Source organism: Ornithorhynchus anatinus, chromosome 9, assembly GCF_004115215.2.
Source record: "Ornithorhynchus anatinus isolate Pmale09 chromosome 9, mOrnAna1.pri.v4, whole genome shotgun sequence".
NCBI classification, from domain to species: domain Eukaryota; kingdom Metazoa; phylum Chordata; class Mammalia; order Monotremata; family Ornithorhynchidae; genus Ornithorhynchus; species Ornithorhynchus anatinus.
The window spans coordinates 41,768,817-41,787,568 of NC_041736.1; the positions used below are offsets into that span (position 1 = coordinate 41,768,817).

General features: G+C 51.4%; 1 protein-coding gene and 1 non-coding gene across 4 annotated transcripts in view; one reads left to right on the top strand and one right to left on the bottom strand.

Annotated features, from left to right (window-relative positions):
* DNMT3A (DNA methyltransferase 3 alpha) overlaps positions 1-18,752 on the top strand; it is a 101,933-nt gene that overhangs the window by 23,126 nt on the left and 60,055 nt on the right. For all 3 annotated transcript variants that reach the window (XM_029071763.1, XM_029071764.1, XM_029071765.1), the window contains exon 3: positions 1,979-2,083. In XM_029071763.1, the coding sequence (XP_028927596.1) occupies positions 1,979-2,083 (105 nt within the window). The remainder of the gene's footprint in view (positions 1-1,978; positions 2,084-18,752) is intronic.
* On the bottom strand, positions 14,140-14,277 carry LOC114814484. Its single transcript, XR_003762276.1, has one exon. It is a non-coding gene; the product is annotated as a small nucleolar RNA SNORA7 (small nucleolar RNA).

Consider the following 18,752-nt stretch of genomic DNA (forward strand, 5'->3'; position numbering starts at 1 on the left):
GGAGAGCTGAGCAGCTGCAGTCTGATTTGGGGAAACGGGCTCCCTGTCATTCCTTGGGAGTGACACCTCACATGAAGAGCTTGTGATGGGGGACGGGATAGAGGGACTGAGTCCGTTCCCACCTGAATACCCTTACCAGGAGATGATGGGAAGAGGGGTGCTGGGGGGTCAGCAGAGGATCACTGGTTGCCCGGACTATACAGCCACCCGCTTTGTTCCATCCCGTTGGGTCTCTTTAAGCCTCTGCTCCAAGTTGTCGCAGAAGAGCGTGGAGCAGCAGCAGCGGGCGCCGTGCCGAGGGCAGATTTGCCAATGGAGCAGGCCTGCTGCCCAACCCCAAGGCCCGCCCCGCTTGGCACTGATGTGCCCCATCCAAAGATGGGGCGTCCTGTCCTTGGCTGAGAGGGGCCTGGAGGCAGATGCGGCATCCCGAGGAATCCTGATTAAGCTGGCCCAGACCCCCTTTCCCAGGGACAAGGGCAGCACTGACGGAGGCCACGTTCTAACCAGCTTCTCCCAGGCCTAAGCTAGGGCCTGACCGCGAGCTGCCCCCAACACACCTCATTAACACTCTCCGGGCCTCGGAGTTGTGAGCAGGACCGCCCACTGAAGTGAACGGTTACTAACCGGCAGGATCAGCTGGGGCTTTGGTCCGGGCCTGGATCGGGGAAGTCCCCTGGGAGACTCCAGAGCAGAGCCTGCCCCACTTCCGCCCACACTCCCTGCCCTACCTGGTGCGGCCAGGACAGCGGCTACGCTGGAGGTAAAGGTTTTGAATGGGTGCTCTCAGGATGGCCACTTCACACCCCTGGTGGCATGAGAGTGGCCCCAACAAAAGTAGGTATCTGGAGCTGCCTCCCACTTCGTCCACTTAAAGAGACTTCTAGCGAGAGCACTAAAGGTCTGGAAGAGTTTATGAAGCTCCTGAATGTATCAGGATATCTTAGGCCCTGGCAGAATCTGGCTCGTATTATTATTTGTTTGACTATTAGCTCATGGGCCCTCCCTTTGTAGGAATCCAGCCTCCCCCAGTGGAGCTAAAGAACTAGAGTCCAGGCAACATCGCCTTCCTCCCATCCCCCACCCACTCCTCTCTGGTTCCTCCCGCCAGCCTGCTCGCATGCCCAGTGCTTCTGGTTTGGCGTCATTCTTCCCAGCCAAGTCCCTGGGCCCTTGCTCAGCACCTCCACTCTCCCCCTCACCCCAACCCCTTGGGAGAGGTAGTGTGATTGGGCAGGCCCTTACGGGAGCAGCCTGCCGCCAGCAGACACAGACCCTCTGGGCACACCTGCTCCCCCTCGAGCTGCCTTCTGCTCCCTCTCCTGCCCACTGCTGTCCTGGCACGGCAGTGCCTCAGGGGGAGTGCACGGGAGCCTGTGCGCATGCGTAAACATCCCTGCAGGCCGTGAGGCACCACGGTTGCCAGGCAGCGGCAGGGAGGCTGGGGAGCTGGCGGCCACCGGGGACGTTATTACCACTGATGCTGAGCCAGAGGCAGGGCAGCCGGTGGTCGTGGCTGGAAAAGTCAAAGGCCTCAGAGACGGGCTATGGCCGGAGGCTACGGTGAGGGGAAGCTGGATTTTTCAAGGCCCCATCCCTGCGTCGTCGAGCTTGTCTCTCAGCCTAGAAAACCAGGCCCAGCCCTGCCAGTGCCCTCTCAAATAGCAGACCCCCAGGCGCTTGGGCACTGGTGCCGGGGATGGAGCTGCTGTGGGGTTCCTAGCCTGTAATCCTGGGTCGGACGATCCTTGAGCACACTAAGGGCAGTGGAGCCTTTTCCACCGAGAACTCCCAGCCCCTGTGGGGCCATTTGCTTTCAGGAATGAGAAGGCCCTGACTGCTCTTGGCTTGGGAGTTGAGCAGGCTGCATAGGATCCTTCTGTAGAGCGGCACGGGAAGGCACCTTCCCATAATGGATTGTGCCTGGGCTGTGGGGGTTAGGGAATCTCCCCCTGATGAACTCTGTTTGTGCCCCTAGGAGGAAGAGGAGCTGGAGGAGTCCCGTGGCAGGGAAGAGCGACAGGAGCCCGGCACACCCATGAGGAAGGTGGGGCGGCCTGGAAGGAAACGCAAGCATCCGTTGGTGAGTGTCCTGACTGATTTGGGTCACGAGGCCTGACAGCTGAACATGGGGATGTGGCTTGTGTGGAGGAGTGGCTTCTGGGCACCGTAGGGAAGGGAAGGAGGGAGAGCAGGAGAAAGAGCGACAGGTCTAATCAGAATATGGTGGGAACTGGGAGGGTGATCTTCAAGGAAAAGGGAGGCCTGCAACTAGAAGGGCAGAGACCAGATTTGGAAGATGGGGGCTGAGACCAATCAGCCGATCAATCGGTCATATTTATTGACTGCAATTGCAGTCAGTTTATTGCAAAACACTGCACTAAGCCCTTAGGAGAATACAATAAAACAGAGTTGGTAGATACGTTCCCTGCCCACAGTGAACTTACAGTCTAGAGGGGGAGACAGACATTAATAGAGAGACAGGTTGGCCTAGTGGGTAGAGCACGGGCCCGGAAGTCAGAAGGACCTGGGTTCTAATCCCGCCTCTGCCATTTGTCTGCTGTGTGACCTTGGGCAAGTCACTTATCTTCTCTGTGCCTCAGTTCCCTCATCTGTAAAATGGGGATTAAGACTGTGAGCCCTTTGTGGTACAGGGACTGTGTCCAATCCAATTATCTCGTATCTATCCCAGCTCTTAGTACAATGCCTGGATCATAGTTAAGCACTTAACAAATATCATCATCATCATATTAAGTGTTTAAAAAGTACCACAATTATTATTATTATCATAATTATTATTATAAGTAAATGAAGGATGTGTACTTAAGTGCTGTGGGGCTGAGGGAGGGGTTAATAAATCCATGTGCAGGGGTAACACAGAAGGGAGTGGGAGAAGAGAAAAAGAAGACCAAGTCAGGGAAGGCCTCTTGGAAGAGATGTGCCTTCAATAAGGCTTTGAAGGCAGAGAGAGTAATCTGGCTGACATGAAGAGGGAGGGTGTTCTAGGCCAGAGGCCAAGACATGGGCGAGAGGTTGCTGGGGAAATAGGCGAGATCGAGGTACAGTGAGTGACCAGAAGAGGTGAGGTAGGTGACCTAACATAGAACCCTCAGGGCTGGGTGTCCCCTCGGGGAGTTACTGGCAGTCAGCCAAGCAGATGAGCAAAGAGGTTGTCTTTTGGAAATGTCACCCTTCCCCAAGCCCCAGCCCCTTGCCTAGAGGGTATGAGTGGGACTGAACTCTTCCCAAGAGCTGACTGAGGGAGGCTCCCAGAGTGGAAGAGGGGGATTTAGGGGACCTGAGGAGTGGCTGAGGCAACTCTGAGTTTACTAGGGGGTGCTCAGGCAGCAGAGGCACTCGCTCTTTCCCCTGAGGACAGGGTCTCCCAAGACTCTGCCTCCTGGGCTCAGAGGCTTAGGTTGTTTTTCATCCTATGTCTTTCCAATAAAGCAGCATTAGGGTGCCTTGCCTTTGGCCTGGAGAATGGTCAGGCTCCCTCCATCCCAGTGTGGGATTGGCAGCTGCCCTGGGTTGATTTTGGCTCTGTTCCCCTTCCTGGCCCTCCAATCCCAGTCCCGAACTTACCCCAGCCCCAAGGTCCTTATGGGAGTGGTGATGGGAGGTGTTTAGCCTCAGCATTTGGCTATGTTCTCAATGGATGCCCTGGGAAAGCCTCCCCCTTCAGATCTTCATCTCCATTGGTTCTGGGAAGACTTCAGGTTCAGCATTGCTGTTGGCTGGGTAGCTGGGAGGGATTTCCACAGGAGGTGAATTGCCACTGCAGTGGTGCCTGAAACCAATGTTTTTCTAGATGTTGCTGCACTGTGGTTGGGGTTGGGGAGCATAGGGCCCCCCCAGGATGAGGGACATGCTGGAAAGAAGGTTCCACTGGATCACTGCAACCATTCCTCCTTGGCCTGATCCTTAGAGGTTGATCAGATTCTGGTTGCAGAGACAGCTGGTTCCCCTTCCTCCTTAAAGCTTTTCTCTGTTTAACTGAACGAATCTGAGGAGTCTTAGAGAGCATGTGAGGCAGAGACAAAAACTAATAGAGGAATTGGACCAGAGTCCTGTTGAGGCCTTGGCCTGGCAGGTTGGGGAAGCCAGGATGTGTTGCCTGGAGGCACGTGAATTGTGCTGAGGTACAGAGCCACTGGGTAAGGAGATACAAAGTGGGCAATTCACAGGGAGAACCACGGGGTCACCTGGGGTGGGGACATGTCTTTGGACACCAGAAGTCAGACCACTGCCAAGGCTTGGGCCTACCTTCCCTGCATCCCACTGGTTTCCCAATGTAGTTCAGTAGTCCAGAGGTCCATACCCTGGTTTCAAGGAAAATAAATCCCAGACTTCTGCCTTAGAGGCCTGGAGCATGCACACTACTCTAACTTCCAGTGTGCATGCTCTAAACCTCTCTCCCCTGTGTTCGTTAGGAAAAATAATAATAATAATTGTATGTGTAAAGAGCTCATTATGTGTCAAGCACTGAACTAAACGCAGAAGTAGAGACAAGACAATCAGGTCAGACACAGTCCCTGTCCTACACTGGGATTACAGTCTAAGCGGGAGGGAGAAGAGGTATTTAATCCCCATTTAACAATGAGGAACCTGAAGGATAGAGAAAGGTAAGTGAGTTGCCCAAGTCCACACAGCAGACAAAATGATGGATCCAGAATTAGAACCCAGGTCTTTCGACTCACAGGCCCATGCTCTTTCCACTGGGCCATGCAGTAGCACTGTACAGTGAAGGCACTCAACTCTGACTTGGCCCCTTGCCCCAGATCCCTCGGCATATTTTGTTTTGCCACTTTCAGGAGCTAGAGAGGGGAAAGAGATGGAAAGACATTCACTTCCTTCTGCCATCAGTCTATCCCTCCAGCTAGGAATTAGGGAGAGAAAATTCCAGGATGAGAACCCAATAAAGAAAGTGTTCTGAGGGAAAGGTTATCCTGTTAGGGGGAAGTAATGTGAGTAGGAAGTTTTGCAACATCCCCAATGAAGCAGAAGTGGAAACTCGCTGGGGATTAGTGGGGCCGGGAATTGCCTTTTTCAGTGACCAAGTCTGCATGGAAGAAACATAATGGCAGAGAGAGACAATTGCATGAATCTATCTGGGTGTTAGCGATGTAAATTACTGACTTGTTATCCAGCCAACTATGGGGGATTCACTACTAGTGCTTTTTATCGTAATTAACCATGGGAATTGCCAGGCTTTCAGAAACTGATCAGATTTGGAGTTGAAGTCAGAAAGGGGAGACTGCATTGGGTCATCTAACTGTTGCCATGAATGCCTTTTATCTGGATGTGTTAGCATAAGCTCTTCAGCCTAACAGGTGATGACACAGTGGCTTTGCCCTCGCCGCCCCCCCCCCACCTCCCACTCCAAATTCAGTATCTGGAAATAGTCGGTATGGGAAAGGTGAAAGATGGAAATAGTGATGCAAATCAAAGAATTTAGTGAGTGAAGGTTTTGGGCTGGGGGACCAAATGGTGAGGTCCTCAAAATGTCTAAGCTTCCAACTGATCCAAGTTGTTCATATTCTCCCACCCTCTGGCAGGAGAGAGACCCTTTGAATTCAATTAGCATAGCGGGATTAGAGTTAGGAAGCTAACCTCGCCCTGGGGCCCAGATGTTGCCCCTACATGTCCCTCCTCCACAGGGAGCGTATCACGGCAGCTCTGTGAGGAAAATGGGCTGCTGGGTGTAGGGGAAGCGGAGAATCTTCTCGGCCACAGTGGCGGGCAGAGCTTTGCCAGCCAGAGGCATGCTGCAGCAGACCCTGAGGTTTGGGGCCAAGGCCAGTTCCCGATGGCTGCCTGCAGTGCTTGGCCTGGAATGGAGGCTGGATTCAGTGCTGGAGAGAGCTAATCTCAAAAACCCTGGCTTCCCAAGACCAGTTTCCTCACATCTTCTGCTCTGTGGATCTAGACTGAGGTTAGAGCTAGACTAGACGCCCTGAAATCGATTCTGGTGTGGCGGTTGGGATGATGATGATGCTAATGCTGATGGTCTTGCTTAAGGCACCACTGACCACCTCTTGGTCATAACCAGTTATCCCTTGCCTGTTCTTGTCCTGATGGAGCTCTTTGGGGAAATTAATCCAGTTTGATTTGTCACCTTGGGTCCAATCATGGGGTTTGGGAGTTGAAACCAGGGTTTGGAAGGGCTCATTTCCTCCAAGAGACAGTGGTGGGTTCTCCACATCATTTTTTTCTATTATTTGCCCATGGGCTTTCTACCAATGAGATAAGTTCATTGAGAGTGCAGAGTGTGGAAAATCTGAGGTCCCACTGAATGGGCAGGAGAGCAGAAGAGCATGACATTGCTTACCAGAGGCAGACAACTGGTGAAGAAGCAGGGTAGAACACGGCCCAGGGAGTCAGAAGGACCTGGGTACTAATCCCAGCTTCACCCCGTGTCTGATGTGTGACCTTGGGCAAGTCACTTCACTTCTCTGTGCCTCAGTTACCTCAGCTGTAAAATGGGGATGGAGACTGTGAGCCACATATGGGACATGGATTGTAACCAACCTGATTAGCTTGTATTTACCCCAGCATTTAGTACAGTGCCTAGCTCATAAGAGCTAACAAATGCCACAAAAAATAAAAAACAGCAGGGAGAAGCCCGGAAACTAGAGAAAGGTCGGTGAGGGCCCCCAGTCAAGGAGAGTGAAGGAGAATGATCCCGAAGGTTGCTGGCTGGCTGGAGAAGAAAGATGAGAGAAGAGAATGTGAGTCTCCTGAAGAAGCCCCAATCCACAGCTTCTTCAGAGTGAGTTCTATCAGGCTAATGAGTTCTGCCCTATCAGTAGAGCAGAGGGAGCAGCAGTCTCTTCACAGTGGGAAAGATAGGGGGATGGGGGAGGGGGTCCCAGATTCTGAATGACAGACTAAATGACGCAGTGGCAGGAGGCAATGCCAACACTGAGTGAGAAACAAAGGCAGGAAAACAGGGAGGGGTGGAGGAGTGAGGAACAGGGGATGTGAGTGAAGAGCCTTGATGGGGCTCAGTGGTAGAACAGTAGCAGGGTGCCTACCGGGGAAGCACTAGATATCCGCATTGGTCTAGCCCAGTGGAGAATGAGTGTGAGTGACGCTGAAACACTGAAAAGTCCAGGCCCCAAGCCCAGTGCAGAGATTCTCAGAGCTTGGAAGGCAGGACATTTTCAGTTCCAGCCAGGAGAGATGTTCATGGTGAGGGCATAATTATCCCAAAAGGTGAATTTGGGCCTCCAGGCTTAGTAGCATGGGCCCTGGGGCAGCTGCCCTTGGTGAGTGGCCAGAGGGGCCCTGGTATCAGGGCCAGGTATTCCATTGCACGTCTCCAATAACATTAAGGTTCAGTGGAAGGGGCGGAGACAGGAAAGACAGGCAGAGTCACTCCAGAGAGAAAGACAGGCAGAGTCACTCCAGAGAGAAAGCCATGGCTCTAAGGCCATATCCTCACAGTGTGTGTGTAGCCTGGGGTGGAAGGGCTCTGAAAAGCAGAGAAAGTAGCAAGAGCCCAGATGGGGAGGAAGGGAAGTCAACAGCCAACCTATTCCATGAAGGGTGGCGTGCACAGGCTGGGGCTAAACCCCCAAAAGTGTCAATCAATCAGTCAGTCGATTGTATTTATTGAGCACCTACTGTGTAGAAAGTACTAGGCTAAGCACTTGGGAGAGTTCAGTACAGTAGACTGTCCCCAGAGCTTCCTGCCCTGAAAACCTCTGAGGACTGGAGCTGGGGTAAATGAAATGAGGGGGAAGTTTACTGGGCAAAGTTGGGGTCAGAGCCCAGGGCCCAGGCCCCAGGGACAGAGCTGTAGATAAAGTTGTGACTGAATCCAAGAGAATAGATTTACTAGAAAAGGTCAAAGATGCTGTGTGGGTGTCCCCCAGCAAAGTCAGGAGAAGTTGTATGAGGAGGGAAGGAGGATGGAAATACCTGGCCCGGTTGTCTGACAGATGTAAACAGAAAGCGGAATGAATCTAGATCCATGGAGAACAGGCAGAAAGGAAGAAGAAAGGGATAAACTGGAAACAAAATCTTTCACTCTGACGAGGGAAAGGTGTCACCAAGACTGGGGAAGAAAGAAGCTGTAGACTTCTTGCTGCTCCTTAGGAGACTCAAGGACCCAGGATGAGGGGCCAGGAACAGAATTCTCTGGAGACTTGAGACTGATGGGAACCTGGGCTCTATAGATGAATGATGATGATGATGATGATATTGATGTCGATGATAACATTTATTAAGCACTTACTGTGTGCTAAGCAGTGGGGTAGGTTCAAGGCTATGAGATCGAACACAGTTCCTGTTACACAAGAGGCTCACGATCTGTCTTGTCCCCTTTGGACAGATGAAGAAAGTGAGGCCCAGAGAGGTTATGTGACCTGCCCAAGGTCACACAGTAGGCCAGTGAAAGAGCTAGGACTCGAACCCAGGTCTTCTGTCTCCCAATCCCTTGCCAGTGCAGGAGGGAGACCTCAGTGGGGAATGCAAAAAGTTGGACTGCACTGAACCGGAGCCAGGTGGCTGAGCAAGGGGGTAAGAGAAAACAGAAAACCTTTCTGAGCTGTCTGATGGTTGTTGGGTGGTGTGGAAGCTGTGTCTCTGTGTCCTGCTGGACCTAGGGACAAAGGGCTGGGAGTGGAAGAAGGGCGATGAGAGGCCTTCAAGAGTCGGGGAAGGGTGGAGGGTTTCAGGCAACGGGCAGCAAGATTTTGTTCTCCTCAGTCATTGAAGGCAGAGGTGACCCATGTTCCTTGCCCTTCCATGTCCAGCGACTCTCCAGGCAAGTCGAGGGAAAGTTCCCTGTGATTTGTGGGAGTGCCAAACCTCCCCTGGTCCCCAGCCATCTCGCTTACCATTGGCTCCGAGGCTTTCTTCCCATTCTCCCAAGCTCCACCTCTTTCCTAGGGGCAGACCCATGAGGATTGGCGTCAGCTTGGGGATGGGAGGGAAGTGGCTCTGAAGCTCCAGGCTTCTCTTTCCTATTACTTGGAGGGAGCACACTGAGGTCACCCGTTGCTAAGAATAACCCAAAGAGGGAGGGGGAAGGAGGGAGCCCAGGAGTCCGGGCCAAACTGTGCTGCAGCCAAGAGCCTCTTATTCCATGGAGGAGTCAGCAAATGCTAGGCGCTCATCTGCCCAGAAGGCTACACTCCTTGTCTCCCAGGGACACCACCGCCTGCCGCATCGCTGCTTGTTTCCCTTAACTTTTCTACGACAACATTCACCCGAAGGGCGGGGATAGATTCAGGCTCTCAGGAGAAGAAGTGGGACAGCATGCCACTACCCCAGTGATTAGTACAGTGTTTGGCACATAGTACATGCTGAACAAATGCCACAATTATCATTATTATTATTATTCCCCATTTCAAGCCCTTGATGTAAATCTTTGGGGATCCTCCTGGCATATAACAGGGGCACAGTGGCCTGCAAAAATCACAGAGAACTTTTAACAGATTCGTTTTACTGCTTCAGTCCTGTTTCCGGGCTTGGCTTCAACACGAAAGAGTGGACTGGTAACTGTTGAATTTGTAGCAAGTGATGAACCCAGTTTGCCTTGAGATCACTAGGTTGGGCTCCTGGGGACAAGACAGCAGGTCTGTGGTGGAGCTTCCTCTTGTATGCGTCCTGATTGGCCTAAGAATAGCTTTATTGAGAGCTGATGTTTGGGAGTGCTGATGTCCTTGCCCTTCCCATTATCCCTGTTGCCTGCCGGCCAGCAGGTCTCTGACTCCTAGGCCTGTGCTCTTTCCACTAGGCCACACAACTTGAAGCAGCGTGGCATAGTGAATAGAGCATGGGCCTGAGAGTCAGAAGGTCATGGGTTTTAATCCCGGCTCCACCACTTGTCTGCTGTGTGACTTTGGGCAGGTCCTTCACTTCTCGGTGCCTCAGTTACCTCATCTGTAAAATGGGAATTGAGAAAGTGAGTGCAATTGAGACTGTGAGCCCCATGTGGGATGGGGGTCTGTGTCCAACTCGATTTGCTTATATCCACCCCAGTGCATAGTACAGTGCCTGGCACATAGTAAGTGCTTAACAAATACCACTTTATTGTTATTATTAATAATAACAACATACTACAATTATTATTATTGTTCCACTCCCCTCCCACCTCCCTGACAAATGTTAACTCCCAGAGGCCAGGGATTATGTGCTTTATTCCTTTTCTTTGTCCCCAACTATCAGTCAATGAATCAGTGGTATTTATTGAGCACTTATTGTGTTCAGAACCCTTACTGTGTACTAAGCTCTGGGGAAAGTAAAAGATAGAGTCAGAAGACGTGATCTGTGCCCATGATCTGTGCCCACAAGGAGCTCACAGGGGGAGTCCGACATTAAAATAAATGACAGATAGAGGAAATAGTAGAGGATAAGGATAAGGATATTTACCTAAGTGCTGCCGGGCTGAGGTGAGTATCAGAGTGCTTAAGGAGTAAACATCCAAGTGCATAGTCCTCAGTGAGGGGAGGGAGGCTGGAGGAACGAGAGGGTAGCTAGGGGAGGCCTAGCCCAGTGCTCTGCCCACATAAGTGGTGCCTCAAAAAAGACTGTTGATATTGATTCTGATGAAGGTGGAGGGAGTGGCAGAAATGCCTGAAGTTGGGTCACGGCTAATTTCCAAACAGTGATGTCTTCCAAAATTCAAATTAACTGTCAGTGTGAATCATCAGGCTCCTCAAGTAGGGTGAAGATTGTTTAGGGTTAGGTTTTGGTACATGGCACCCTAAAGGTCCTCAAATTATCTATAGGGTGGAATAAAAGTTCTGAGGCATTCTATCGGTTAGATAAGTGTGTAGAAATGAGGCTCCCCAGAGCAGACATGGAGACGGGATTATTGTGTCCTCTTTTGAAATGTTGTTCCATCTAATCAGCACAGCCACTGATAGTGTTAGGCCACGAGGGCCTGCCTCTTCCTGAATGATGTCATGGCTAAAATGAAACTGACATCATAAACCATACCTCCCTGGTTCGAGCTGCATAGTCCCTCCCCCCCACTCCGAGACGACCGAGAGTACACAGACAGAGCTTTGCTTTCAGTTCTGCAAACACACCCGTACTAACTGGATACCCAACCACGCAGACGCCCGGGATTCACACAGAGCCAAGAACCAGGGCCAAGTTCAGCGAAAAGCATTCGCTTATACCCTGGCTTGAAGTGACAAAACAGGTATACAGACAGATGGTCACTCCCACTCAGAGGTGCTCTTAGGCAGAGGGAACCCCAAGATTCGCACACCCGTGCAGATGTCTGCAGTTGTTACCCCCAGATATGCCATGCTCCCATTTGGCATGTATCGCCTGCCCTCAGCATGCACCCTTAGCATGCCTGGCACAGTTACACCTGGCTCTCTTACTTAAACATTTGGCTTGAGTAGAGCTATTAATGTTCTCACTTTGCCTAGCACATTGACGCTGTGGTGACACAGGTCGGCACACGCACCTCTGAAATGTCCTCCTCACTCTGGGCTCTCAGGGCTGGGGGTTGATGATTCTCATTCCCTGCCTTTGTGGTCAGTAACCCCCGAGGGTCCCAGGCTTGGTTGGACCCTTCCTCCCTCAGTCCTAGTGAAGTCTCATCAGCACTTCTATTTAATAGGCGAGGGTCCTGTCCTGTTGGGAGGCATAGCCTTCAAACTGGGCTGAAGAAGCAGGAATCTGTGGGGATGGGAGGGGAGCGATCTCTCTTTCCCTCTCTTTTTTTTTTTAAGGTATTAAGTGCTTATTATGTGCCAGTAACTGTTCCGAGTGCTGCGGTGCATACAAAATAATCAGGTTGGACACAGTCCCCGTCCCACATTGGGCTCACAGTCTTCATACCCATTTTACAGATGAGGTAACTGAGGCACAGAGAAGTGGAATGACTTGGCCAAGGTCACAGAGCAGACAAGCGGCAGAGTCGGGATTAGAACCCAGGTCCTTTTGACTTCCAGGCCTGTGCTCGATCATTTGGGCCATGCTGCTTCTCTCAGGGATGGTGGGGGATAGAGAGGAAGGAGTCTCGACTCTTCTGAAGAAGGCAGTGAGCCTGCTTCCCCTGCCCCTCAGCCAGGCAGTGTCGGGGAGTCAAAAGGCCTCGGGGTGGGGGAAGCCAGAGTCCAGGCCTGGGGATGGCTTGGGGAACCACTGCCCCTCACCCTCCTCCCTCGCTGGCACCCCTGATGCTATGGATTGGTCAGGCTCCTCTGCTTCTCCACTTGCAGAGGAGAGGGGGGATAAGGGGAGCAGGCCGTCCCCTCCACGAGGAAGTGTCTGCAGAAAGCCGCTCGCGGGGCCTGGTGTCGGCTGGCGAGCGGGGATGGCAACGCCGCCCCCGCCGTCCTCGTCATCGACGCCGACGTCCTCCTCTCCGGATGTCTCCGCCTCTCCGCTGCTTCTCCCGCTGGCTGCAACCTGATCTCTGAGAGGGCTGCCAGGGGGAGAGGGGCTGTGAGGAAGGGCCCAGGCAGCGGGTCGGGGGAGGGGAGCGGGGGGGGGGCTGGCTTTCATCCAGCTGCTCTAGAGACTGGGGCGCAGCAATGCTTACGTGGACGCCCGGCTGTTTCCTGAAACTGGAGTCGACCTGGAAAAATCTGGAGCTGGGGTGTTGAGGGGCTTCGTAAACAGCTGAGCCAGGCAGAGGGATGTGCGTGTGTGTGTGTTGTGTGTTGTGTGCGTGTGCGCAGTCGCATTTGTGGTCATAAATATGCATTCATTTATGTGTATGTGTTTTTCAGTGATTGTGTATTTGTTCCACTCTTTGTGTCTGGGGGTGCGTGCATGTGCATGCAGTCACATTTGTGTTCATGAATATGCAGTCGTTTGTGTTTATGTGTTTGTCAGTGATTGTGTATTTGTTCCTATCTTCTTGAGTGTGTTTTGTGTGTGTGAGTGTGTGTGTCTTTAATCAGGAGGAAGCAGCTGGCCAGAGGCCAGGGTTCCTGGATGGCGCAGAGCAGAACCACTGCAGAGCCTTTCCATCTGCTTGGCTGGGCTTTGGGGGGAGCCTTAAAGGCACATTGCTGGGCCCAGTTGGAAAGCAGTGGGAGCGGGGAATCCTCCGAGCGAGCAGAGGGAGAGCCGGAGGTGGAGGCGGAAGGCAGGATTGGAAGGCTGGAATGGAGGCAGGGAGTGACTCAGGCAGGGGAAGGAGGGGGCTCAGGTGGGGAGCTGAGGGAAGGGGACAGAAATCTGCCAAGACCCAGAGAAGAGAAGCGTCATATCTGAGGGAATGGTGGAAAATCAGAGAGGTTGTGGGTGGCTGGTGTAAGGCCTGAAGGGATGGGCCACCCCCCCAGGCTAGAACTATACCCCAACACCTCCTCCCTCCCCCCCCCAAATTAGGGACCATGCGCAGACCAAGCTGAGCCCCGGCACTGATGGAAGTTGATCTGGGCCAGCACATGATCTGACCTCATTTCTGGGAAGACTTGGGGAGGAAAAGGGAGGAAAGAAGTTACAGGCAACAGATGCCCAAAGCTATTGTTCCTGTGGGCTCCTGGGATTTATGGTCACAAAGGGTGCGTGGGAGACTTGCTGACCACTAGGCCCGAGGAGACCCCAAGCTGGGAGACAGATACACCCTCACCCTGGCCTGAACCCAGTCCACCTTCCTGGGGCCCTGACTGGCTGAGGCCAAAGATCGGGTCCATGATGGGTCCTCCCAACTCTTCCTTAATCCCCCCACGCACACCAGCCTACCCCTCCTGCCCACAGTAACACCCTGCCCTTCCACTCTGCTACAAGGACAGCGGCTACAAGATTCAGCAGTGCTGACCCATGTCTCTTCTCCAAGTCTTTCAGGCCTTCGCGAACTCTCCCGTAGGGCCTGGAGGAGGGCTTGGACTGACAGCAGAGAGGGGTGTCTAAATGAAACACCCCTTGGGCTCCACTTAGGCCGGTGGCCCCATGCCCCTCTCCTCCATGTGAGTCTGAGACAGAGAGTCTCGTCTTATGCTGTGGAGTCATTTCTGGTCCATAAAGACTCCATAGACAGATTTCTCCCAGAATGCCCCACCTCCACCTGCAATTCTTCTGGTAGTGTATCCATAGAGTTTTCTTGGTAAAAATACGGAAGTGGTTTACCATTGCCTTCTTCCACACAGTAAACTTGAAAGTCTGCCCTCGACTCTTTCCCATGCCACTGCTGCCCAGCACAGGTGAGTTTTGACTTTTAGCAGATGGCCTTCCACTCGCTAGCCAATGCCCAAGCTAGGAATGGAATGGGTATGCCTCTGCTCGACTCTCCGTCCCATAGCCAGGACTGGTAGAGTCCTGGAAACTCTCCAGGTGCGATCCTGAGAGGGACAGACAGAGTAGGGCCAGGGAATCCCCGGGGGGCAGCCGGAGGGCCCAGCGGATGCTGGCAGCAGGGAGGCAGTGAAGTAGCTCTTAACTTTCTCTCTCTTTCTTCTCTGGAGTGTGGGGCTTGCCCTGAACCTGACCTCCTACCACTTCCCCTCTTCATCTCCTCTCCGCCCGTGTCCCCATGGAAACAGGCATCTGCAGGGGCCTGATGATCTAAGGAGCTGGGTGGGAGGTAGGCTCTGGGGCCATGGGCAGCTTCCGTTATTCGTTTGCCACCTCAGAGAAGTGGATCCTCTCCCACATAATCCCCACTTTCCCACCCTCCACCCAGAGCTTTCCTTTGAACCTCTGCTCTGTGTTGAGCTTAGGTAGGGGAGAAGCCACAGTGTGAAGGAGGGAGGTGTCAAGAACTTCCAGGATCCCTGTAGGTTTTTAGTGGTAAGTGAGGGGAAAGATCACGCTTGCCTGCTATGTGACCTTGGGCCAGTCACTTAACTTCTCTGTGTCTCAGTTTCCCCATCTATAAAATAGAAATTCAATTACTGTTCCCCTTCCCACTTAGAATGCGAGTCCCACGTGAGACACAGTCCAACCTGGTTATCTTATACCTATTCCAGTGCTTAGTTCAATGCTTGGCACATAGAATGTGCTTAACAAATATTATTATTAATATTATTACTGTTATTTTAAACTGGTTGAGCTTGTAGATTGGAGATGAGAGAGATGGTGGGATTACTGATGGTTGTTGTAGTTCCTCACTCTAGACTATAAACTCCTTGAGGGCAGGGACTATGCTTACCAATTCTATGTGTAGTCCCCCATGTGCTAAGTATGCCGTTCTGCACACAGTAAGTGCTCAATAGATACCATTGTTTGATTGGGGTGGTGATTGGAATGTCTGGAGTCAAGAAGGGTTAATTTGGCAAGACTACACAGAAGAGGTGTGCAGGGTTTTAAAATCAGGAAGGGGCCTGCTTTGGCAAAGAGGAGGGAATAGTTTGTGCAAAGGCAGAGTGGAGAAGAGGAAATGGGATCAAGGATGTAGAGGGAGTGTTCAGGGTAAGTAGATGAAAGGGGGGCTAGTAGTGGGAAAGAGTTTTAATTGGATCCAAGCAGCAAGTAGGGGACATTGTTGGCTTCTCAGAAGGGGAAATGATGCTGGAAGAATGTGATTCTCATGATTGAGTCTGGTAGGATGGTTGAGTTGGGAGAAACTGGAAGCATTGCAAGAGATGGCTAGTGCTGTGAGGGTGGAGAATAGGAGGCAGATTTGAGAAATATCAGCGTGGCGCAGTGGAAAGAGCACGGGCTTTGGAGTCAGGGCTCATGAGTTCGAATCCCAGCTCTGCCACTTGTCAGCTGTGTGACTGTGGGTAAGTCACTTAACTTCTCTGTGCCTCAGTTCCCTCATCTGTAAAATGGGGATTAAGACTGTGAGCCCCACGTGGGACAACCTGATTCCCTTGTGTCTACCCCAGCGCTTAGAACAGTGCTCGGCACATAGTAAGCGCTTAACAAATACCAACATTATTATTATTATTATTAAATATTCCTGACAGAATCAGCAGGACTTGGTTATGGATTGGATGGAGTGAACTAATGAGAGAGAGCGAGCGAGAAATAAGCCAAAAATGACTCCAAAACCGTCAGCTTTGGGGACTCAGAGGGCAGTGGGGTTATTGCTGGGGATGGTGAAAGTGGGACAGCTAAGGAGGAGGAACGGGAGAGGGAGGTGACAAACTCTTTCAGACAAGTGGAAAAGAAAGAAATAAGGAACTGGAGTGAGTTTGAGAGGTCAGGGTGGAAGATGTAGATCTGAGAGTTATCTGCTTACAGGTGGTAACCGAAACCATGTAGACAGATAAGCTCCCAAGAAAGTGGATGTAAAGGGAGAGAAACAGAGGACCTAGCCCTGACCAATGGTGTGGGGGAGTCGGTACATGCTGTCAGGGCAGGGGAAAGACAAGCCAGGAAAGCAGACCGGGGTGTAGCAGTCAGAAGGAGTTTCAAAGATGGGGGCCAACAGCAAGACAGTAGAGAGGTCCTGCGGGATGAGGATGGAGAAGCGGCCATTAGAACAAGCCAGAATCTAGTGGTCACCATAGACTAGGCAAGAGAAGTTTCAGTGATGGTGAGGGAAGAAGCCAGATTGTAGAGGGTCCAAGAGGATCTGAGTAGAGAGGAAAGGGTGGCAGAGGGAGTACTTGGGATGTGAACAGGAGGCCAGAGAGGTTGGTAGTTAGAAGGAGCAATAAAGTTGGGCTCATATGCTTCCAAATGAGAAACTGAGGCACATGTAAAAGCGAAGTGAATGTGGAGGTGGCAAGAAAAGCAAGGGATGAAGATAGAGAATGAGCTTTTAGTGGGTGGAAGGGAAGAGGATAGTTGGGAAGCAGCATGGTCTAGTGGAAAGAACACAGGTGTGAGAGCCAGAGGACTTGGGTTCTAATCCTGGCTCTGCCACTTGCCAGCTATGTGACCTTGGGTAAGCCACTTAACATTTTTTATGGTATTTCCTAAGTGTTTACTATGAACCAGGCACTGTTCTAAGCTCTAGGGTAGATACAAGATAATCAGGTTGGACACAGTCCGTGTCCTACATGGGGTTCCCAGTCTTAATCCCATTTTACAGATGAGGTTCCTGAGGCATAGAGAAGTTAAATGACTTGCCTAAGGTCACACAGCAAAGTGGCAGAGCCAGGATTAGAACTCAGGTCCTTCTGACTCCCAAGCCTGTGCTCTATCCACTTGGCCATGCTGCTTCTCTGTGCCATAGTTGCCTTATCTGTAAAATGGGGAATAAACACCTATTCTAGCTCCCACTTAGACTGTGAGCCCCATTATAGGTCAAGGAGAGAGTCCAACCTGATTATCTTATACCTACCCCAGTGCTTAGTACAGTGCTTGGCACACCAAAAGCACTTAACCAACACCTATGTACATATTCCTAATTTATTTATATTGGTCTGTCTCCCCCTGTGGATTGTAAGCTCTTTGTGGGCAGGGTTTGTGGCTACCAACTCTTGTTGTCTGCTCCCAAATGCTTAGTACAGTGCTCTGCACCCAATAAGTGCTCAATAAATACCGTTTATTATTATTATTATTATTGTTAGTGGTAGGAGTTCAATAATTTTCAACCACTTCACAGAATACCAGGCCATTCTTGACTCAAGCCCTTTAAGAAAATTGTTGAAAAACTGACTTTACTAGGAGAAATTGAGATTAAACTGTTTCTTTGTTTGCTTTAGAGAAATGTAAGGTCTAAAGGCTTGATTTACTGTTCAAGTTTGCTTTGTCCCTGGGGAACTAAAGTAAAATTTCCATTCTGAGCCTAATGGCTGTTCCCCTTTCCCACCAGAGGGTCTTTGTAGGTATGTGACAAGGGCCAACTTCTCCCAGAACCTTCCTCTCAAAGGGGAAAAAGGCTGGAAAATACAGGTCTTATGTACTTATGTATATATCTTTAAATTATATATTATAAATTTCTTATTCATATTAACATCTGTCTCTCCCTCTAGACTGTAAACTCATTATGGGCTGGGAATATGTCTGCTAATTATGTTGTACTGTACTCTCCCAACCGCTTAGTACAGTGCTCTGCACATAGTGCATGCTCAATAAATTGATTTGATTGGTCTAGGACACTGGGTTGGTATTTGGAAGGACAAGTAGGAGTTTCAACTCTTTAGAAGGAGAGGTAGAAGGAGAGGGAAAGCAAAATGGAGGTTACTGTGCCTGGTGGATAAGAGAGGAGAAAAGGTTAAAAGAGTAGCCAGAAAAGCACAGGCCATCTAAATCCTGGTTTTGAGATTTGTCTGGTGGAGCCGAAAATACTGCAGAGAAAGAAGGAAGGTGGAGAGGGAGAAGACAAGACAAGAGAAGGCGGGGGGATGGGAGGAATGGAGAGAAAGAAGGAAAGGATAGAGCTATGATGAGTCCAAGCTCCTGAACCTGAGGGTCAAGGGTAATGATGTTGCTTTGTCCAGGGAGTAGGAAAGTGGGCAGAGGGGAAGGTTTAGGCGCTAAGATGGGAAGGAAGCTTGATCTTCACCTTGGTGAGTTAGAGTTGGCAGCGAGCCATCTAGACAACTCTATCAGAACTGCAGGTGTAGGGGAGGGATTAAACAGTAAAGCAGATGCCACTACCCCCTGCTGCCTTCCTGCTCCCTCTTGGTGGGGAAAGGGAGGGGAAGTACCCAGAAGCTCTCCTATTTCACCCCAATTGCACACCACACCTGCTGCCAAATTCCTTCATGCTGCCGTGGCCGTCTGTGGCAGGACAGCGGGAGCCAGATGTAGCCTCAATCCCTGCTCCCATCCCTGGTGGTGCCAGAAGTTGAGTGGGAGCTTCAGGGCCCAGCTCGGGAGGTTCAGACAGGGCGTGGAGGTCCCGTTCAGTGCAGAGAGGAGTGGAGACCTCGTGATCCTTGGACACCCTGCGAGGTGACCCTTTCGAGCTCACCCCAGTCAGAGTG